General features: G+C 36.4%; 2 protein-coding genes across 5 annotated transcripts in view; one reads left to right on the top strand and one right to left on the bottom strand.

The window, feature by feature from the left end:
• Positions 1-12,191, top strand: part of LOC127840710 (solute carrier family 23 member 2-like) — a 35,219-nt gene extending 23,028 nt beyond the window's left edge. Inside the window, exons 6-13 of the mRNA XM_052369124.1 lie at positions 213-394; positions 2,558-2,678; positions 3,119-3,275; positions 4,347-4,456; positions 6,009-6,150; positions 7,786-7,917; positions 8,668-8,763; positions 10,189-12,191. Coding sequence (XP_052225084.1) covers positions 213-394; positions 2,558-2,678; positions 3,119-3,275; positions 4,347-4,456; positions 6,009-6,150; positions 7,786-7,917; positions 8,668-8,763; positions 10,189-10,415 — 1,167 coding nt within the window. The 3' untranslated portion in view covers positions 10,416-12,191. The remainder of the gene's footprint in view (positions 1-212; positions 395-2,557; positions 2,679-3,118; positions 3,276-4,346; positions 4,457-6,008; positions 6,151-7,785; positions 7,918-8,667; positions 8,764-10,188) is intronic.
• Positions 12,192-19,119: 6,928 nt separating this feature from the next.
• Positions 19,120-21,501, bottom strand: part of LOC127841538 (SH3 domain-binding protein 2-like) — a 60,729-nt gene continuing 58,347 nt past the window's right edge. For 3 of the 4 annotated variants that reach the window (XM_052370423.1, XM_052370426.1, XM_052370425.1), the window contains one exon: positions 19,120-21,492. In XM_052370423.1, coding sequence (XP_052226383.1) covers positions 21,337-21,492 — 156 coding nt within the window. In that variant the 3' untranslated portion in view covers positions 19,120-21,336. The remainder of the gene's footprint in view (positions 21,493-21,501) is intronic. The other variant, XM_052370427.1, reaches the window with a different exon arrangement.

Genomic DNA, 21,501 nt, shown 5'->3' with positions numbered 1-21,501 from the left:
AAAGTTATTAACTCGTGGATAGGTCTGCCCACGAAATCAAAGCAAATATGTATGTCCCACCAATAGTAATGAATTTACAGTATGTTGCCTTGGTTACTGCAAACATGATTCTCTAGCAATAGTTTCAGTAGAGAATGCTTGCTACCAACCGCTAGTCTAGGTTTGTAAGGCAATTGACAACCGGAAGTTGCATACCCACTTGCATGTTACAGCTCCAAGGCTCCTTAATGGTGGCCGGTGCCCTGCACACGTTCGTAGGGTTCACGGGGCTCGTAGGGGTCATGCTGCGGTTCGTAGGGCCCATGACTATCATACCGGCCGTCCTGCTGATCGGGCTCTACATGATCAAGGGCACCGCGAAATTCGTCTTCGTCAACTGGATCGTCGCTGTCATGTGAGTACGAGTCATCGTAGTATGTCGTCTGACATACGAGTTGAGAGAGTACTCAAGTATGAGTACACTTAATTGTTCATGCCAGGTAGATAAAGGCGTACGAGTTACAGTTTACGTAGTTATCGATTTTTTTCAAATATTTTTTAAATGTTTTTAGGGGGGTACCTGGGGGCTTTACTTTGATTTATGTAAAGGTTTCAGTACGAGCTGAATGAGTATTTGAGAATTAGTTTTTTGAGAACTCAAAATTCTCGAATAAGAGTTTTTTTTACTAATTTTTATATAAATATGAATTATGTGAGCATTTAAGTACGAATTACTGGAGCAGTTGCGTACCAGTTTTGAAGGAACACTAAAACGAGTAACGGAAGTCGTTCAAGGGTTTGATATAGATTCACGCGGTAACGTAAAACTAAAAGTTTTTAATTCCCATTTAATGTAAACTTAATCATATTCATTGAATGTATATGTTTATACATAGCTGTGCGTTAAACTATTTAAATGACAGAAGTTAGCGCACGTGATTAACCGATGATACTTAAGTGTCTAAAAAATAAATAACATTTATTGCGTATGCAACAGAAGGTTTGAAATTTATAGCACTAAGTGCATAACGGTCCTGCATTGCTCTCAGGTTCTTTAATGAATCGTTTTGTTTTAATTTTGAGATGATGCATTCGATGCATGCTCGTGAAGGATATTCATCATTCGAAACTCACCGATGCTTTTTCACGAGAAGAGACTCGAAGAGCTTTTTTTTCATCTTGATAATAGAGCTGCAACGATTCACCAACAGCTCGATTCGATTTCGATTTCAGACACTCCGATACCGATTTTTTCGATTCGATTCATATTCAAACCTTGTTTTATCATATATTCACTCTTCTGCCTCAAAATTAACATTTCTGTTCAAAAGTGTCGCATACCTAGATATCTTGGGCATTTTTCAAATTGTGTGTTTGTTTGATATAGTTTGGTTGGTTCAACAGTGTTTTAAAAACTGTTAAAAGTGTGTTAAATTTACATTTGTAAGAAATATTTTGCAAGAAACTTCCAATTGTCTTTCAAACTATGTCAATATTTAAATAAAACACATAAAAAAGAAAAGCAAATTAGGACTCAATTTTAATATAAAAAAACTTCTGACTAGAAGATTGTGTTGAATACACAATAATATATAATAAAATAAATAATCATAAGAACATCTAGAATCAGTGGAGTGATAGTATTATCACTTTTATACTAATATCCAAAACCGCTACAAGCACGTCTACCATTGTGCCGTGACAGCATCACCTGTTATTGTAGGACAAAGCACATTCTCTTATAAACTTAACAAATTCCCAACAGAAACAGAACTACTTTCTGGCTTGCGACTTGAGTAGTTGCACTTGTGCTACCTCTTAGTCTTGCTAAATCAACGTTATGTTTGCATCCGTGAAGCACAGTTTACACTTTGCTTTATCGGGAGGGCAATCATCCCGAAACCCAAAATACATCCACACTTTTGATTTAAGCTTCTTAAGCGCATCTGATAATTTCAATTTGTCGGCAACAACTTGTTCAGCCATTTTGACGCTTTTTCCGAAAGTAGTCCGTAACGCGCTTATTGATTGGATGACTAAAGTAATAAGCAGCCAATCGCGCGCGTCGTAATTACAGGTAAAGATAAAACCTATACCTTCCAGAATCAAATAGTCAGAATACAGCGAACTTTACGTATCTATGTATATATATGTCTATATGTTAAAGAATCGAATCGAATTTGGTAGGTTTGGTATCGTAATCGAATCGACGCATTTCGAACCGATTTTCGATGCATCGGATCGAATCGTTGCAGCTCTACTTGATAATACACAGTATCGTATTGATAATACACAGTATCGTAATTTCGTAAATAAGTACATTTGAGAACCGCTATTTCAACAGCATTTATTATATTTGTTTTGGAAGGTCTCTTCTTAAATAAAAAAAGGTTATCGATTGTCTTTATTATTATACGTTTAATTCATTACCCTTTGAAATCCAAATTGTGCTTATCAGCATATATTCCATCAAGCTCATTTCCCCGGCTGGCTCTTAAGCGACGACTAGTATCATAATGACGTCACAATGACGTCATATCGTAACGTCATCACAATGGTTCACCAATCTGTTTTCCAGTACGGCCAGTGTGACCATGTTTCTGTCGCTGTACCTGGGTCGGAAAAAGACCCCTATTCCCAGCTGGTCCCGCGCCAAGGGCTTCCATATCGTCTGGTACCCGCTTCACCAAGTATTTTCCGTGAGTAGCGGAGTGTCCTGTTATGAACTTAAAAGAAAAGTCGATAAATCTAGTCATGATTTCAACTTCAAATCAAACAATGTCGTTTGCATACAAAATATTTGAGCCTCGTTCTGGGAAAACTTGGCTTAGTGCGTGTTCGTACAGTGGCATCCCAGATTAACGTGTACAGTCCGCACAGGTTAATCAGGGACGACACTTTCCGCCTACACAGTATTTTAGTTTAGAGACTTCCTGTAAATGAAATCTTCCATAAAAGCGGAAAGTGTCGTCCCGTATAACTATAAGCTAAATCGAGAAATTGAGAAGACGCTTTACGCTCATGCATTAAACCCTGTTTTTCAAGAGCCAGGCGGCTCAGTTTGCCTACTATTAAAGGCCAACAATAACATTTCTTTGTATATGAATGTTTCAACTATATCAGCTCTTTTCTACCTCAGATTTTGATCGGTATGATCGTGGGCACAGTGGTGTGTGCGTTCTTCACTGCGTACAACGTGGTCCCTAACGACCCCTGCAACCCTCACTTCCGGACGCGAACGGACGCACGAATCGAGGCCCTGGAGAAAGCAGACTGGTTCACATTTCCATACCCCGGTAGGTATTGGTAGAGCAAATGTTTCTCTAGTATTTATGGCTTTAAGTGTTATAGAATTGCATTTATGCGAAAAGTAAATAGATGATTGATAGTGTAATATGTAACATGTAGTTGAATGATTTTGTCTATTTATCCTGGATGACAGACCGAAACCTCAGTCAATATATTTAATAAATAATAAAGGAATGTTAATATATACATTTAAAATGACATTATGGGATAAGCTAAAATAGCTGGGGGGGGGGGGTGCATAACATTATAACATTCTGTAATTTTTGTGTGCAAAACATAGCTCGAAAACTATTTAATGGATTCAGATGAAACTTCAGATATTGATCAAGAGCTGCGCGAGAAACTGCACAGGAAACGTACTATAGTTCTTACAACAAAATTGATAGAGTTATAGCTTAAAAAAAGTCATGTTCACCTTGTATTTCAATTGCAATTTAAGATATTAAGATACAACTGCATACATGTAGATAGAACATTTAATGCACATTTTTTTGTAGAAACCATAAATATTGGTATAACATTGATTGCAATACTGTATATCTACAGAGTACATTGAGATTTCGGTTCATAAATAAATAAATACAATGCTTCTTTTCTCAAACTTTGACAGATAACAGCACGCATAAGATTCGGCATGAACAGTGACAGGCCTTTTTTCAAACTATAGCCACACGCTTATCAAACATCCGAAATAGTTAAAATTGCGAGAGAAAAAAGTCTGAAATCTCGGTCACTTTCTAAACTTTGTATTTCAGATAAGTTTGGCGCTTTCGTTCCGTTTCGTTCCCACTTATCATGCTATTTATTTTAGTGAACATTGACAATCATAGTATAGTTCTGTTGTTTCCCCATGATATTTAACGGTTCTGTAAAATTGACTTACGCTAATAATGGACTAACGCTCATAATAAAATAACGCTAATAATTAAACGCTAATGATTGTAGAACACTTTACTTCAGGTCATATTGGTGCCATTTCCTTCTGCTCGAGCGATGTGGTCTCTTTCAGTTCATTTTGATGTCATTTCCTTCAGCTCGAACGCTCTTGTCTCTTTCAGGTCAGTTTGGCGCCATTTCATTCAGCTCGAACGCTCTGGTGGGCTGCCTTCTCGCTACTGTGCTCTCCATCCTGGACTCCGTTGACAACTACTTTGCGTGCACGACGACCTAAATTGTTTACAGTATTTCGCCTTGCATATTTTCACAACGATATGGCGTTCTGGAGACCTGTTGCAATTAACCATCTAGGAAAAGTTACGATTCGTTAAACCCGTTTGCATTGTTTTTTTAAACGACCAATGATGCGCTTTGAAAATCATGTTTTGTTAACCGGTGGTAGCTCACTAAAGTGACTAAAGAGATGTCGTTGAAACTGTCTGCGAAAACAATCGCGAGTGTCAAATAAACGAAAAATCGTATGTTGTATGTGATATTTTGTTTTAAGTATAAAATGTGTGCAGCATCGAATGTATATGGTTTTAATCCATATTTCGCGCTTACATGCTTGGTTTTCGGATAAGAAGTCGAGAAACGTTGCAGGTATTTTGTATCTATATACGATGGGTCAAGCGACTGTATCTTAACGAAGTAACGCATACTTCATAGTGTAATGTTCTTTATATTGTGGGAAAAACGGTGCCTAATGCATGTGCGTAAAGTGTCGCCCCAGATTAGCCTGGGAAGTCCGCACAGGCTTATCTCGGACGACATTGTCCGCATACAAATCATTAAGAGCAGTTTTTTTTTATAAAGAACTTGGTTTAAATACTTTATACGTGTATTTTGCTTTAAATTTCTTTTTCGCATATAGAAGTTGTTATTCGTTGTTTGCACCATCTTAGGCCAGGCTGCCTTGTCATGTCTAAGTAACAGCCGTTACTTCATTATGATGTTCTTACCTTGTTAATGAACTTAGCTGATGGTAAAACAACAATAATCCGTCGAACGTTATGTGTTACCAATGAATCGACGCATGCTTGTTGCAACAAAAACAACAACACTAATCTTATTATAACAAGGCAGATGAAGGGACCACATTATCCCTCGCCAAGACTTAACTCTTTACCTTTAAGTGGTGACATTTTAAGCCAGCGTCGCTGACTCTTGCATTCTGTACATCGCACGAATTCCCTAAATAATGTGGTTAAAGGTATGGATCGGTCATGAAAGAAGGCTAAACTTTTTGACCTTGAAGATTTTCCTTGTCCTTGAGCCGGCATGACTTCATTGAACATCCGTTAACGGGTTAATTCGATATCGACCGAAAACGAAAATAACGACTTTCACGTCTGACTAAGTTCTTTTCCCAATGAAAATATATGCTCCGGGGGCATGCGTCTCAATGTGCGTCAAAAAGTTGAAATTTGTATTTCGTTATCCCGTGAAGAAGTCACGCACGTTTATGCATTATATTAAACATTCCGTTATATGCGCGTCGCTCTGGGAAAAGGGGACTCAGGCTTATCAGGGGCGACACTTTCCGCTTTTACTGGATTTTCGTTTGGAAGAGATTTCCTGTACACGAGGCACCGATAAAAGCGGAAAGTGTCCACCCTGATTAGCCTGTGCGGTCTGCACGGGCTAATCTGGGACGGCACTTTATTAACACGTGTTAAGCCCCGTTCTTCCACAGCGCTGCTGATATGAATTATATTGGACATTTCTAAACATCTAAGACGCTTCTGTTTACACGTTTCTGCTCTCTCTACTTCCGGTCTTAGGTCGCCTCCCGCTGGGTGTTCGTCATGGTAGGCGTCATCTACATGGCCATCGGGCTGCTAGGCAAGCTGTCGGCACTGTTCATCATGATCCCGGAACCCGTCCTAGGTGGCGCTCTGCTCTCCATTACCGGCGTCTTCATAGGTAGGAGTGTGGGGCATTGCTACATTCAACATTTCATCATTTATAGTTCTGGGAAAATTGAGCTTAATGCAAGTGTGTAAAGTGTAGTTCCATATTATCCTGTGCACTTCGCACAGGCTAAACAGGTACACAACTTTCTGCTAACACTGAGGTATTCGTTTAAAAGAGACTTCCTTTAAACTTAAAAGTTACGGACTGCACAAGCTTATCACGAAAGACACTACGCATATGCTTTTAGTCCAGTTTTCTCGGAATGCTGCGTAAAGTTCCCATGCATTACTGTGATCCCGATTTCTCGAATGCTCATGATATATGCTCTTAGTCTCTCATTCAATCTGTCAGAAATTTTATTTTAAAAATACATGTAACAATAATCAATTAGAAGTAGTTTGATTGTTATACGCTCACACATTTTATTTAAATTCATTTTTTAACATAAGTGATGCACGTTTTATTGCAATTTTATTGCAACATGAAAAAAGTAAGCTTTAAGCTTATATTTCTTTAACAGATTTATAATAATAATAAAATCTTTACTTAAAGAAGATAGACTTGTTAAGAAATACATCAGATGAAATTACATAATATGCAATTTATATAATACATTTCTTATTTTCAACAAGGTCTTCTAACAAGATACAATTTACAACAAATACATCATATTTCATCTTGTGCAATAAGAACCAAACATAAAGAATCATATATGCATGCACATATAATGATATATATTATAATTAAAAACAAATGACAGACATAAAACTACAATAACCATTTATGCAAGAACAGTATTAAAACATTAAACTAATGTTATTTACTAAAACAACATGAAGCATGTTCAATTTATTTCATAAAGTGTGAAAGAAAGATAAGCTTTTAATTTTTTCTTAAATGTAATTAAATTGTTTGTTTGACGTATAGATTGGGGTAACCAGCTGTAGAACTATGTAAGCGTTTTCCAAAAATCTTCACTGGATCGCAATCGTCATATTTAAATGAATTTCATTTCGCAATAAAATTGCAATAAAACGTGCATCACTTATGGTGAAAAAAAAAGAATCAAAATAAAATAAGTACGTAAAATAAGATTTCCACAAGACGTGCTGTGTACGGTCTTATGTTCACTCGCGTGCACAGAATACTTTTTCCTTTATTACCTTAATAAATGTGATGTATTGTCAATTCATAATTCCAATTATATATATAATGCTAAAACAGATAACATGAGCCTGACCTTATGAATGTGTCTTCCCAGCAGGTTTGCCTGTTCAGTCCGCAAATGATAATCAGGGACGACACATTTCGCCTTTAGTGTATTTTTCATTTAAAGGAAGTCTCTTTAAAGCGAAAATCCAGTTTAGGCGGAAAGTATTATTCCTGATAAGCCTGTGCGGACTGCACAGGCTAATCTGGGATGACACTTTGTGCACATGTATAAAGTCCCGTTTTCACAGACCTAGGTTTCTTTTCTTTGTTACCTGTATTAATCGAAGATACTATTAAATTCACCTCTCAAATTATTATTTAATGCTAAAACATGTATAAATGTTTAAATATTATATGTATTGTAATAAAACTTCGACTGTACACGTGTTTTGTGTAACCGTGGTAGTTATGTAAACTGTGATCTCGTTTCAGGTGTAATACTCTCGAACCTCACCGAGATTTCATTGCACAGCACGCGCAATTTGGCGATTCTCGGTCTTTCCCTGACGGTGGGCATTATGGTCCCTCACTTTGTGGAGACCAATCCGGACATCATCAAAACAGGTGAGAAAACACTAATAATAAGAACAGGCAGACGCGGAGACACTTTCAAATGTATATTGACATGACAGGTTAGGAAACACTAACAGTTTGCACGCACAGGTTGGATAGCACTAATTATTGGTGTACCCTGTTCGGCTGACAAGTACATGGTAACACTTTAGCTGCTTGTGGTTCTTTGAATGTATTTGAATTATATATAATATATTATTCGACAAAATAGTGCTAATAAATTGTTAATAAGATGTTTGTAATGAATTGTGTAATCTTCGTGTTATTACGAATCCAAATATGCATGTGTATAGTTTGTTTATAGTAAAGATCTAGTAGAAGATTTGTTGATGGAAATAAATGTTGTTTGCTTATTCGCATAAAACATAGATTGTAAAAAAACGCAATAAAACGCATGTATAAGAATTGCACACCACTGCAACGCATAACTCACAACACAAATTTTACAGTTACCGTTCTTTGTATTCCAACTCAGCCTTACGTTTTTCTACTTTATTATTATGAATTATCACTTTATACACAATTTAATTTACAAACGCTATATCATTTGCCACAAGTTTTCTAATGCTTAAACGGGTTTTACGAGCTAAATTCTTAAATGTACTATGAAATGTATGGATACATTTATGGATTATGTAGATTCTAAGTTTTTTTTTATCAATTTATATATGATGCTCAAATTATTTCAATAAATAATTTAAAACCAAATAAAATAATTAAGCCTGTGTTTTTTTTTTTCAGATAACGTTGCTCTGAGTAACTTTCTGAAGATGTTTTTCGGCAATGCCAACTTCGCTGGAGCGCTGTGTGCTTTTATTCTGGACAACACTGTACCAGGTAGGTGTACAAACGACAAGTTAGAGGAAACGAGTTCCGTAAAAACTAGTAGATAAATGGAATAGACAAAAATGGCGAGCATTTGTATGTGAACAGAGAGACGATTCGATAATATGAGCCTCGTTCTGGGAAAACTGGGCTTAATGAATGTGCGCCCAAGATAAGGCTTATCATGGATGACACTTTCCTTTTTTATGGCAATTTTCTCTCAAAGGAAGCATCGTTTTTTTCGAAATCGCAGTTAAACTGGAAAGTGTATCGAATTAGTTAATGCGGGCTGCACTTGCTTATCATGGACGACATTTTAAGCCCGTGCCAAAAGCCCAGTTAAAAAATGAGACACAAATTATTGTTGAGGAACCCCATAGAAACTACATCGACAAATTAATTAAAAACAAGATATGTGTTTGTCAGAAACACTATGTCCCCTTCGGCGCCGCTTTAAAGATATATATTTTACCTTTGACATTGAATGATGACCTTGACCTTGACCTTTCACCACTCAAAATGTGCAGCTCCATGAGATACTCATGCATGCCAAATATCAAGTTGCTATCTTCAATATTGCAAAAGTTATGGCAAATGTTAAAGTTTGACGCAAATACACAAACAAACAAACCAACAAACCAACAGATAGGGCAACAACAATATGTCCCCACAATAGTGGTGGGGGATATAACATGGCGAACATTTTTATACAAATTCAAAGACGCATCGATTCTGTTCCCATCCAGGGTTAATTCAAATTAGATACTTACTACTAAGAATTTCAAGCAATTATCAAAAACGTACTTAGGTTATAATTTGACTCATTTTTGAGTTTTTTTCCTCCAATTTAGAAAAGAGTTTTACCATCATGCTCAACGAGATTGGTGTTCATAAAATCCTTTGATTTTTTAATTCTTATTCTGACTCAAACCTGATTTGAAAAGGAATGTGTGCATATAGTCGCAGCTGAGATTTGAGATTTTTCATGTTCTGACCGACATTTTCAACACCCGGCTTAGTGAAAACTTACATATCGCCACATTGGTGGAACAATGTACGATGTGACATCCAATTTAAATATCACATGGTACCTTTTTGCACCAATGGGGCGATATCATCTTAGAGGTGAGCTATAGAATTGAGAATGTTCATGATACTGGCGCTTAATATTCAGTGTTTTTTTTTTAACTTCTGGTCGAGCTTGTGATTCAGAATACAAGTTCAGAGAGGCGTATCTTGACAAAGAGTGGTGTTTTACTAGCTGTTTAAAAAGAATGTTAACAATTATCGACTCAATATACTTATTTATTGACATTTATTCTTATACTAAAACTTTTTACCAATGGGTTAAAATAATTTAACTGCATGTTTATGAACCGAAGGAAAGCGAACGGCAGTGCGATTTTGGTAATGATTGTTATCGTATTGATATCGCAGGGACCAAAAAAGAGCGAGGCATTCTCGCGTGGAGCAGTGTTAAATCGGGTGCCAGCATAACCAAGAAGTATTCCGAGGGCTACGAACTATACAATCCATGGATGCCGTCAGAGATGAGAAAATCAAGATGGCTGAAATTCATTCCTTTCCTTCCAGAACCGGAAACGGACCTGACGTCATTGGAAGTGAATAACAAAATAGAACACGAGCAAATGGAATTTTTGTGATGTGGATTTAAATACTGCTTTGCAATAATTGCATTTGCCATAGCATTGCCTAGATATGTTGGTTTTTATGCCGTAAGAAATGGTTGCATAGTAAATATGTTTTCAGTATACTGAAGTATTACTTGCATTAAGTGTGACGATTGGGTTGATATTTACTGTCTCTAGTATACTCTAACCAATATTGAAAACACATAAGATGGTGTCTATTAAATGTATTGGATGGAAACACGTGTATCAAATTATTAATCTACCGTGTCATCACATCAACAAAGTGTGAAAAAACTGTATGGAAGACAAGCACTCGTTAACAAGTCTAAGTTTTTCCCATGCTATATACATCTCACACCAAAATTAATTGTTTGTTAATACAAAACATACCAGAATCCCATAATTCTTTTAATAAAAGAATTTTAAGAACTGTGAAACAACGTTTGTTTTTAGCTCACCTGATTACAACGTACTCATGGTGAGCTTTTGTGATCGCCTTTTGTCCGTCGTCCGTTGTCCGTCGTGCGTCGTGCGTTGTCTGTTGTGCGACGTCAACATATGCCTTGTTCACTCTCTAGAGGCCACATTTATTGTCAAATCTTCAGGAAATTTGGTCAGAAGATTGGTTTCAATGATATCTTGGATGAGTTCGAAAATGGTTACGTTTGCTTGAAAAACATGGCTGCCATTGGACGGGGCATTTTTCGTTATATGGCTATGTATGGCTATAGTAAAATCTTGTTAACACTCTAGAGGCCACATATATTGTCTGATCTTCATGAAACTTGGTCAGAAGATTCATCCCAATAATATCTTGAATGAGTTCGAAAATAATTATGTTTGCTTGATAACAATGGCTTCCAATGGGCGGGGCATTTTTCCTTATATGGCTTTAGTAAAATCTTGTTAACACTCTAGAGGCCACATTTACTGTCCGATCTTCATGAAACTTGGTCAGAAGATTTATCCCGATAATATCTTGGATGAGTTCAAAAATGACGCCGGTTGGTTGAAAAACATGGCTGCCAGGGGGCGGGGCATTTTTCCTTATATGGCTTTAGTAAAACCTTGTTAACACTCTAGAGGCCACTTTTATTTTCCGATCTTCGTGAAACTTGGTCAGAAGATTTGTCCCAAAAATATCTTGTTATCTCAGGTGAGCGACTTTGAGCCTTTCAGGCCCTCTGGTTTGCGTATACATTTGAAATACTTTTTATTGTTTCTCAAATACTTCGGATTTGTGTGTGTTGAAAATGTACCTTTTTCGGGAAACAATTTTTAGCTCGGCTGTTTTCGTAGAAAACTTGAGGTATTGTCATAGCCAGCTCGTCGTGTCGTGTCGTCCGCCGGCGTCGTGCTAAAACTTTGACATTTGCTCCAAAATCAAAGTGCTTCCACCTACACCTTTGAAACTTCATGCACCCACAGCCGAGCGTTGGCACCCGTTATGCGTTGCTCTTGTTTATATTTATTTGCATACATTCATACATATAACAGCACTTATAACATGACTTACGTTTAAGGAGTGAAATAACGTAACGCTCAATTTTGTTTATTACACGGGTGTTATTACACTAGTTATATAACTGTGAAATGACGTCATTTTTGTGACGAAATGACGTCATTTTTCCAGTGAATTTCTTCAGTTACACTCTTTTACAATGTGAATACAAAGGTGAAAAGAGCATAAAATAAAGAAAAAAATGTTGGTCGTGTTATAAATAGTATCTTAGATTCGTGGTCATTTTGTATTGAATTTATTAAACTCGTTATCTTAATAAAGATATGTTTTATTATATTACATCTGGGATTTCAATTCTTTTATCCATTGCATTGTTTTATGACATTTTTGTACTAGTTTGTTTTTTTAGGCGGGGCGGTAGTTTGTTTTTTAGGCGGGGTTGTCGTATATGGTTGGTCTGAAATAGGGCGTTGAAAGTCAGATAGAACTTCTATTGATTTCAATTGCAGGAGATATGAATAGCAGATGTAAAGATTACCTAGATTTCATACCTGATGATACATTGTTTCATATTTTGGTAATGTTGAATACGAAGTTAGCTATTTTGATTTACCTCGTTCTAACAGAGATAATCTCCGTGCAAATAATTTTGGCAAGTCTTTAGTCAACCTATGTTGTATTTTTGATGTTCACTTTCTAAATGGGCGATTTTCTAGTGGTATTGGTGGTAATTTTACCTGTATCTCAAATGATGGCGCCAGTGTGGTCGATTACATGTTAGCGTCTTGCGGTTTATTTTATTACATAAAGGATTTTTGTGTGATCGATCGAGATGAATCTGACCATTTCCCAATCTCATGTTTGCTTAAGCCTAACCAACTACCTAACCCAACACCTGTTAATATTATGACAGGGAATCTTTTACCTATTAAAAGATTTAAATGGAAACAGGATAAACTTACACAATTTATGGATGATTGTAAACACTTACTGCAAACCATATATGACTTACTGCGAGAATGCATTTCTCAGGATGTTAATTCAGCAGTTGAAACCATAACCTCTTTGTTCTATAACGCAGCTCAGTGTATGCTGGTCAAATAATTTAGTAGACACACCTTTTCCAAGCCCCCGTGGTGGAATTCGATATGTGATACCCTCAAGCAGACAAAATATAAAGCATTACGAAAATTTCGAGAAACAAATTCTCCTCTTGACCTACGGACATATAAAGATAAGCGAAATGATTTCAAAATTTATTGCCGATCCTCGGTTAATGAATTTAAGGAATCCAACAGAAAAGTATTATTTGACACCAGAAACGATCCCTGCCCTTCTGGAAAGTTCTTAAAAAAGATAAAACAATTGCGACTTTAGATGATAGTATTTCACCGTCTGAATGGTATCAGAACTTTTCCAGACTTTTGTATGATGAAAATGCTACTAATGTAGACCCATGTACTGATAATTCACGTAATCTCGCTGATCCTACTGCCATTGTCTTAAATGAACCAATCACAATGGAGGGGATACAAAGGTCTATTTCTACCTTATCTTTTGGGAAAAGTAGCGGTATTGATGGAATACCAGCAGAAATTTTCAAATATACCACGGATGACATATCTCCTATCCTGTTACTTCTATTTAATCAGATATTAGAAACCGGTAGTATCCCTTTATCGTGGGGTTCTAGTGTCATAACTCCTATACACAAATCCCGTCCGACAAACATTTCTGGCAATTACAGAGGTAAATCCATTTCTACCACATTATACAAAATATTTTCTGGCATCATAAATAATCGATTGTCAAATTGGGCTGAAGATAACAACAAGATAGATGAATCACAATCTGGTTTTCGAAAGGGCTATTCAACTGTCGATAATATTTTCTGTTTACATGCAATGGTACAAAAATACCTTTTTAAGAGAGGAGGTCGTTTCTACTGCATCTACGTGGATTTTTGTAAGGCATTTGATAAAATCAATCATAGCAAGTTATTTATCTCCTTAGAGAAGAAAGGCGTGCATGATAACTTTTTTTGAATCCTTAAAGCTCTCTTTGCAAATCTTAAGTCATGTATCAAAATTCAAAACCATATCACTGATTTTTTCCCGTGTAACATCGGAACGCGTCAAGGTGACAAATCAAGTTCGACCATCTTTAATCTATTCATTGATGAATTATCTTCCCTTTTACGCAACAGGTGCAGTAATGGTATATTTATTACTGACAATATCACAGACATTCTTTGTTTGATGTTTGCAGACGATGTGGCCGGTTGTGCTGAAACTGCGGCAAAACTTCAACAGCAAATTAATATTATTGACCAATTTTGTTATGAATCTGGTATGGAAATTAATTTGGACAAAACTGAGATAACCGTTTTTCGAAATGGCGGTCCTCTGCGCAAATGCGAACACTGGTTTTATCGTGGAAATAAAATCAAAGTATCTTCTGTTTATAAATATTTTGGTATATTGCTAACATTAGGTCTCTCATGGTCGTCTGCCCACTCAAAACTAGTATCACAAGCTAAAAGAGCTCTATTTTCGATCAAATCATTTCAAAAACCTTTTGGCTATTTTTCAACTCCAGACTCATTTAAAATTTTTGACTCTATGGTGAAGCAAATTCTTTGTTATGCGTCCCAAATTTGGGGCTATGAATACGTTGATTCTATTGAAAATGTTCAAAACAAATATTGCAAAAATATACTACATGTTGCAAAAAAAAAACACAAACACGTGTATGGTTCTAGGGGACTGTGGTAGATTACCTTTATGTACGACATACTTTATCAATTGTATTCGATACTGGTGTACTTTATTAACCATGCCATCACACAGATATCCAAAACAATGTTACAATATGTTAAAATCGCTTGACGATGTAGGCAGAAAATGTTGGGTAACCAATGTTAAAACTTTCTTATACAAATACGGCTTTGGGTTCATATGGATAAGTCAAGATGTCGGAAACATAAATAGCTTTATTAGAATATTTAGACAGCGTGTTATCGACTGCTGTACGCAAGACTGGCACGCTTCTGTTGAAAATTCGAGTAGATGTTATCACTATAGGCACTTTAAAAAGTCTTTTAAATGTTGAGAAATACTTGTTATAAGATATTTATTTCAAACACCGTGCAGCCATGTCCAGATTTAGATTATCAAATCATAAATTAAAAATTGAACTCGGTAGACATAGTGGTATATTGAAAGAAAACCGTATATGTAGTTATTGCCTACAAAATTTAAACACGTTAGTTATTGATTGTGAATTTCATGCCTTTTTTAAATGTCATAAATATTATGATGTTAGAAATTCATACTTGTTTAACTGGTATACACATGGTACTGATCCTCAAGATTTCTATGTACTGATGTCTTCTCAGGATGCTGATATTGTTTGGAAAATCTCTCTTTATGTGTACCGCTTGATGTTATTGATATCTCATGAAAATTGAAGCTTGACACAACTTTTTTTTGCGAAAACGGGTCTTATGTCTTAGTTCCAACTTGTTTTTTTTATTACATAATGTTTGTAAGTGTTATCAAGACATTTCTTTTTCATTTATACCAATACTGTTGTCATGTTATTGGACGTGCTTTTAAAACTGAGCCACGTATTGCGAAAACGGGTCTTATGTCTAAGGAGTTCCGACAAGCCTGCCATTCGCCTTTTGAAATTTAAAATTACACAACTTTTGAAACTGTATAATTAATTTTGGTGTTATTGTGTTATATATCATGGGCACAACTCTTAAATTGTATTGCATTATGTCATTATGCTATGTATTATGGGCCGGAGGCCTTGATTTACTCAATAAACTGTTCTGTTCAATAGAATATAATTATATTTATTTTCAACTGTCGCTTTGGTGATTGTATTCCAAACGTGTAGTTGAGGTATGTGGCATTATGGAAAGCATTTTAAGTTGTCTACAAATCAAGTAATGTTATTATCTCATTGTTTTATAAAAAAATGTGGTTAAAATCTCAGTTCGTTCTGAACAACAGAGATACGTGAACTGCACTGAAATATGTGTGTAAATGTGTATCAAGTGTGTTTCCATGTAAATTATGTTGACAGGATCTCGGACAAAATGACCTGAGAGTATTACATTTCAATTATTGTCTATAATTACCATTGTCATTAAAATTGACATTTAAACATATGAATCTTACTCTTTGCACGTGTAATTGTATAAAATATGTGTCGATTTTGATTTCATTTTAATTTAATATATGCAAACAAGCAAAAATATGCCTGAGAAATAAAATAATATGTTTTATTCATATGTTTAAATTATTAATTTACATGAATTACCAGTATGATGCATCAGGGTGTTTATAAAATGAGGTCGATGAAGGTTATTCTACATCAAATTTTACTGATGATGCTGATGATTATGGGGATGATGATGAGGATAATAGTGATTATTTTGAGAAAAAAATGACGTTGGTATTGATGTTTATATTGGTGAAGAATACGACACGACAGCTAACAGTGCACATAGGAATTACCTCTATGATGTACTAGTGATGTGTTGTTTTGCATTCATTACGCTGTTTCCATTGATTTTCTTGTTTAACATGTGCCACGACCACTTGTGGCGTGATGTATAAATGTTCATCGTGTGCAAAAAGCTTAATCGTATTGTAGCAGGAATATCCAGATATACATATTGATATTGATCAATATAATACATTACGGGTGACCTCAACACTATCACCGCGTATGAGCCGCGTTCTTAGAAAAATGGGCATAATGCATGATGTGCGTAGGTGTCGTCAAAGATTAACCTTTGCAGTACGCACAGTCTTATCTGGGGCGACACTTTTCGTTTAAAGGAAGTCTCTTCTTGGCAAAAATTCCGTTAAGGCGGAAAGTGTCGTCCTTGATTAGCCTGCGCGGACTGCACAGTCTTAGTTTGGACGGCAAATAACGCACATGGATGACGCCAGGTTTTCAAAGAGCGATGCACATACTGCTCTTACTATTGGAACGGTGAAAACGCACAAGGAGCCGAACGCGCTTACCTGATTTGAAGACAATTCCAAAGCTCGGGCATCTGAATGCAACCGCCTACAACATGACCCACAGACATACGGCTTATTGTTTGCGTCTGATTGGTGTATTAAACATAATACCCGACCCGCCACCTTCTGCACGATGTTCTTACATTTTACAGTGGCGTATTGGATATGGTGTCCGCTTAGCGACCGGGAGTTCATTTGTTCGATCCCCACTGTGGGAGCATTCTAAAGATCTCACCGATTGACACCAAGTACGGGTTCTAGTCCCAGCAAACGGACTCGAGAGCGTTTCAAATAAGCCTTAGGCTTCGATGTAAAATAAATACCGGTAGTTTTAAACTAAGCATTTAGTCGGGTTTCGAATACATATGTCTATTTCCGTAAAACGGTCGCAAAATTGACTGCAATAAAGGCCCTTATCGTCGATTTGGCCTTGTCAAAAAAAAAATATCCTCACCAGAATCATAATGAAAGACAATACGGGTGAATGATAATTTTCTATACAGAACGGATAATGGTATAATATGATATGCCATCATCTCATATCATCTTCGCCGGTGGTCCCATCTGGGACGCCGACCAGCTTTCTGAATGGCGTCTCGGTTCTGGGCGAGTCTGTCCAGCTGCGTCTTGTCCATCTGCTGAGCATCTGCATCCGGGTCGCGGCGCCAAGGATGGTCAGGCCACCCTAACGTTCTCGTCGCTGTTGTGTTCATAGTGAGAGATTGCCTCGTCGAATTGCTTTCCAAGGATGCTGCCTATCCATCGGCAACGTCTCTCGCAAGCCTTACTCATGAAATAATGCGTTTTTGTAACGATTAAAGCGTTGTTTTAAATAGTTGTTGACTGCATAAATCAACTTTACGCACGTTAGCAAGCACAGGCTCGTCCCCACGCATAACTGGTACATACAAGTTTAAATTGTCTAGGCCATATGTATTTTTAAATTATTTTCTAGTCTTTAAGCATCTTGCCGATGTGCTGCGCTACGTGGAACGGGCATTGAACCCGATTCGCATTGGCGAGGAGCGCGTGTACCAACCAATAAGAGAACCAGGCATTTCTGGTGTATCTGTGGTCATCGCTTAAAATGCTAACTGCCCTATTACCACAGCGGGGCCAGTAAACAAGAATATAATACCGCGATAATTGAGGAGGGGCGGGGGTAAACAGAAGGTAGTGTTTGCATATTTCAATTGTTTATTACACAAAGTATACAAATAAATATTAAACACATATTTTATGCATATTTAACCAGACTTTATCTTAATAAACCATACATTCAGCAAGCTGTTGAATCAAAGTTAAAAAATGTTAATAACATGCAATTTTTAGTTGAAAAGAGAAAGAAAAAAATCCATCTTTTCTTTATTAGACCTCAACTAGTTGACATATCACATACAACACATAGATCTTATGCAAACCATGCGAATCCCGTCGCTAGCGACAGTGTATGAAAATAATTTGTTTCGTGAAAAATAAATTGATAGGCTATGTTCTAATAAAATTCCAGATGATGTCAAGCTCAACTGATGGCCTGTCCTCAATTTACAAAATACAAAATACGATAAACAATACACACGGTGTAGATGCATATCGGTGGCCTGTCTGTCAAAATTCTGCCTCTCTGTTCATTCTCGGCTGCCTCTCTGTTATATACAAGAAAATGGATGATCGACATTTACAAAACATGTAAGAAAATATAAAATTGAAACCCGTAAACACATTTGTGCATAAAAAGAGGAGGTCCATGAGTTGAAGCATATATCCAACTAGATGTTCACAGTATTCCGCAGGTCCAAACACATATTACAACCTCTATCGAAGATGGAATGATGACGAGGTTGGTGGAACAATCGTGCATACATGCCGAGTTGATGACTTTTTATCATAGCTTTTCCCTAATATGTCTAATATCTAGTGTCATTGATAGCATCTTTATGATCAACTCTTTACGTTCAATGTACGCTATATAGTAATTTTCATCAATTTTACTTAAAAAATGCCTACTTTCGCTTTCGTTGTGGCAAGTAAAGCCTCTCGATCGGCTCACTTTTCTGGCACGGGTAGCCTATCTAGTCTTCGATAGAGGTTGTGATAAGTGTTTGGACTTGCGGAATACTGTGAACATTTAGCTGGATATATGCTTCAACTCATGGATCTTCTCTTTTTATGCACAAATGTGTTTACGGGTTAATTTTATATTTTCTTACATGTTTTGTGAATGTCGATCATCCGTTTTCTTGTATATAACAGAGAGGCAGCCGAGAATGAACAGAGAGGCAGCATTTTGACAGAGAGGCCACCGATATGCATATACACCGTGATACAGATCTAAGGCCAATAATAATACCGGTACTTAAACTCAAACATGCATTATGTTTTATATGTAGATGACTTTATTATAAATTTATGACAAAATAGTATTAATCAAACTTAAAAAGAAGGAAAGCATTTAAAAGAGTGTATGGAACAATAAGGTTTCCCACCTGCTGGTGCAGTTGAATGTTCACATTGTGTATGCAAGGTGCAAGATCACGTGACTTTTTGGGGTTCCACCTTTTAAATTTAATGGATTTAAAACACGACGGTAAGTTGTGCTTTATTTCAAATAACTTTGTTTAAACAAGTTTTCTTAAGAATTTCAACTAGTGCATAAAAGACAGATTTTTATGCTGCTTATGGCAATATAAAATACATCAGAATTACTTTATTTAGTAAGCATGTGCTCTTGTTCAAAAGTTCCATTTTTACTGCATTCATTGCACGCAACGTGAAGTTTTTTTCACCGATTTTAGACGTATTAAAGGATTTATTCTTATACCTTAAGATATCGGTACAAACTGGAAGAAAAACTGTCTATTATGCACTATAGAATTTTGCAAATGGATTTCAATTACTTGAGATGGTTGCAAAAATTAAGTTCTTAACATTCTATCCAGCCCGTGTGTAAACGCCAGAAAACACCGTTTATTCTGCACCCTGTATACTAGTACATCCTTTCTACCACCACACTACAAACTAGCACTTTCGAGATAAGCAACATTAATTGTTTAGATCAGTTAGTTCATGAAACAAATTGTTTAATTGAACAACATAACAATATCACGGTCAATATAAGTACAAACTATAATATGTCATAATTGTGACGAATACCCCCGGGGCCTCGTGTAGTAATATGTAGCAAGTTGTAACTATAAATAAAATTGAATCCATGGCGTGGCTAGTTTTGAATTTTTTTAACAAAGTTTGTAAAGAACCACAATACACTTTTAAATAGCAAATATTAAACATTTATGCCTTATGATTTCAGAGAAAAGTATGTAGAACTAATAATATTACATGAATTCGAAGTTGACAAATGGGGACAACTTTAGTTTTGGTTTATGTAGGACGATAGAGATCGCACATGCACAACATCCTATCATAAGGGATTATCGAAGCAAGTGTTGTACGCTGAAACGTTTCGAGGAAATTCTCAACTTTTGTCTAAGGACAGACAGACAGACATGCGGACAGACAGACGGACGTATGTCAATGATTATACCAGTATACCACATATCGTGTTGTGTCATGAACGTAAAGTACACCAGCATATTTCAATATCTGAGAATGTAAATAGGTCCGTTGAAAAGTTGTTCATGAAAAAACAAATACAAATAATAGTTTCTGAATCAAATCAATCAGGGTTTCAAGAGCAAAAGACAATGTTTGCCTAAAAATCAATAACATTCAAAAAAAGTTCACTATTCATCATTTGTTTCCCAATATGCTGACATGGCATGACGCTGAGTCAACGAAAACATAATAGTTGCTTCGGATCTCTGAACACTTTCAGATCTCGTTTTGCGTTTTGTTTGGTTTATGTTTGTAAACTTCCGAATGACGATTTCCATTAAGTTCCCACTCAAGTTGAAATGGACATTCACTTAAATTTGAAAACCATATCTTCGTCACGCAAAATGGAACTTTTCCGAGAGAAAGGTATCTTCTATGCTTCATGATTTGTCCATTGGCATCATTAGCACGGATCTCAATCGCCGAATTCTGGTTACCACAGTCGGTTTCATTTGGGAAAGATCCACATTTTCGTAATCGAAATATATTTGTTCATCCAGTAACGCCAAAATAAACTCACAATAGTTATGCCAAAATGACATGTTTACTAATGACTCCGAAAATATTCAATTTGTGGTATTACATTATAATTCAGACGTTAGCTTAAAAAGCAATTTCTTTTTTTTAACTTTTACTTTAACAAAGGGAGATAATAGAGACGCAGACTCAAGAGAAAACATACTAGATGATCGTATTGTGTCATTTGTGTGCCAGACAACATAAACACAAAACATTAGGTTTGCAATAATTACAAAGCACTGAATTATCACCGGAAAAAATACAGGTTACACTCTAATTCCGTCAAGGTAGATCACTCTAGGTTTAAATCGGGATATCGTGGATGCAACCGGAAGGGGGTGCGCAGCTTCGCGTTCACCGTGGGGAGGTTGTGAGTGTGGTAGTAACGCACGAGCCTCTCTATCGAGTTGTCGTGGTGACCGGCCTCCGCCAAGAAATATTTTTTGTTCTGGCAATG

The sequence above is a fragment of the Dreissena polymorpha genome, chromosome 8 (assembly GCF_020536995.1).
Source record: "Dreissena polymorpha isolate Duluth1 chromosome 8, UMN_Dpol_1.0, whole genome shotgun sequence".
NCBI lineage: Eukaryota > Metazoa > Mollusca > Bivalvia > Myida > Dreissenidae > Dreissena > Dreissena polymorpha.
The sequence above is the reverse complement of the archived record's forward strand: the minus strand, read 5'-3'. Positions and strand labels throughout refer to the sequence as shown.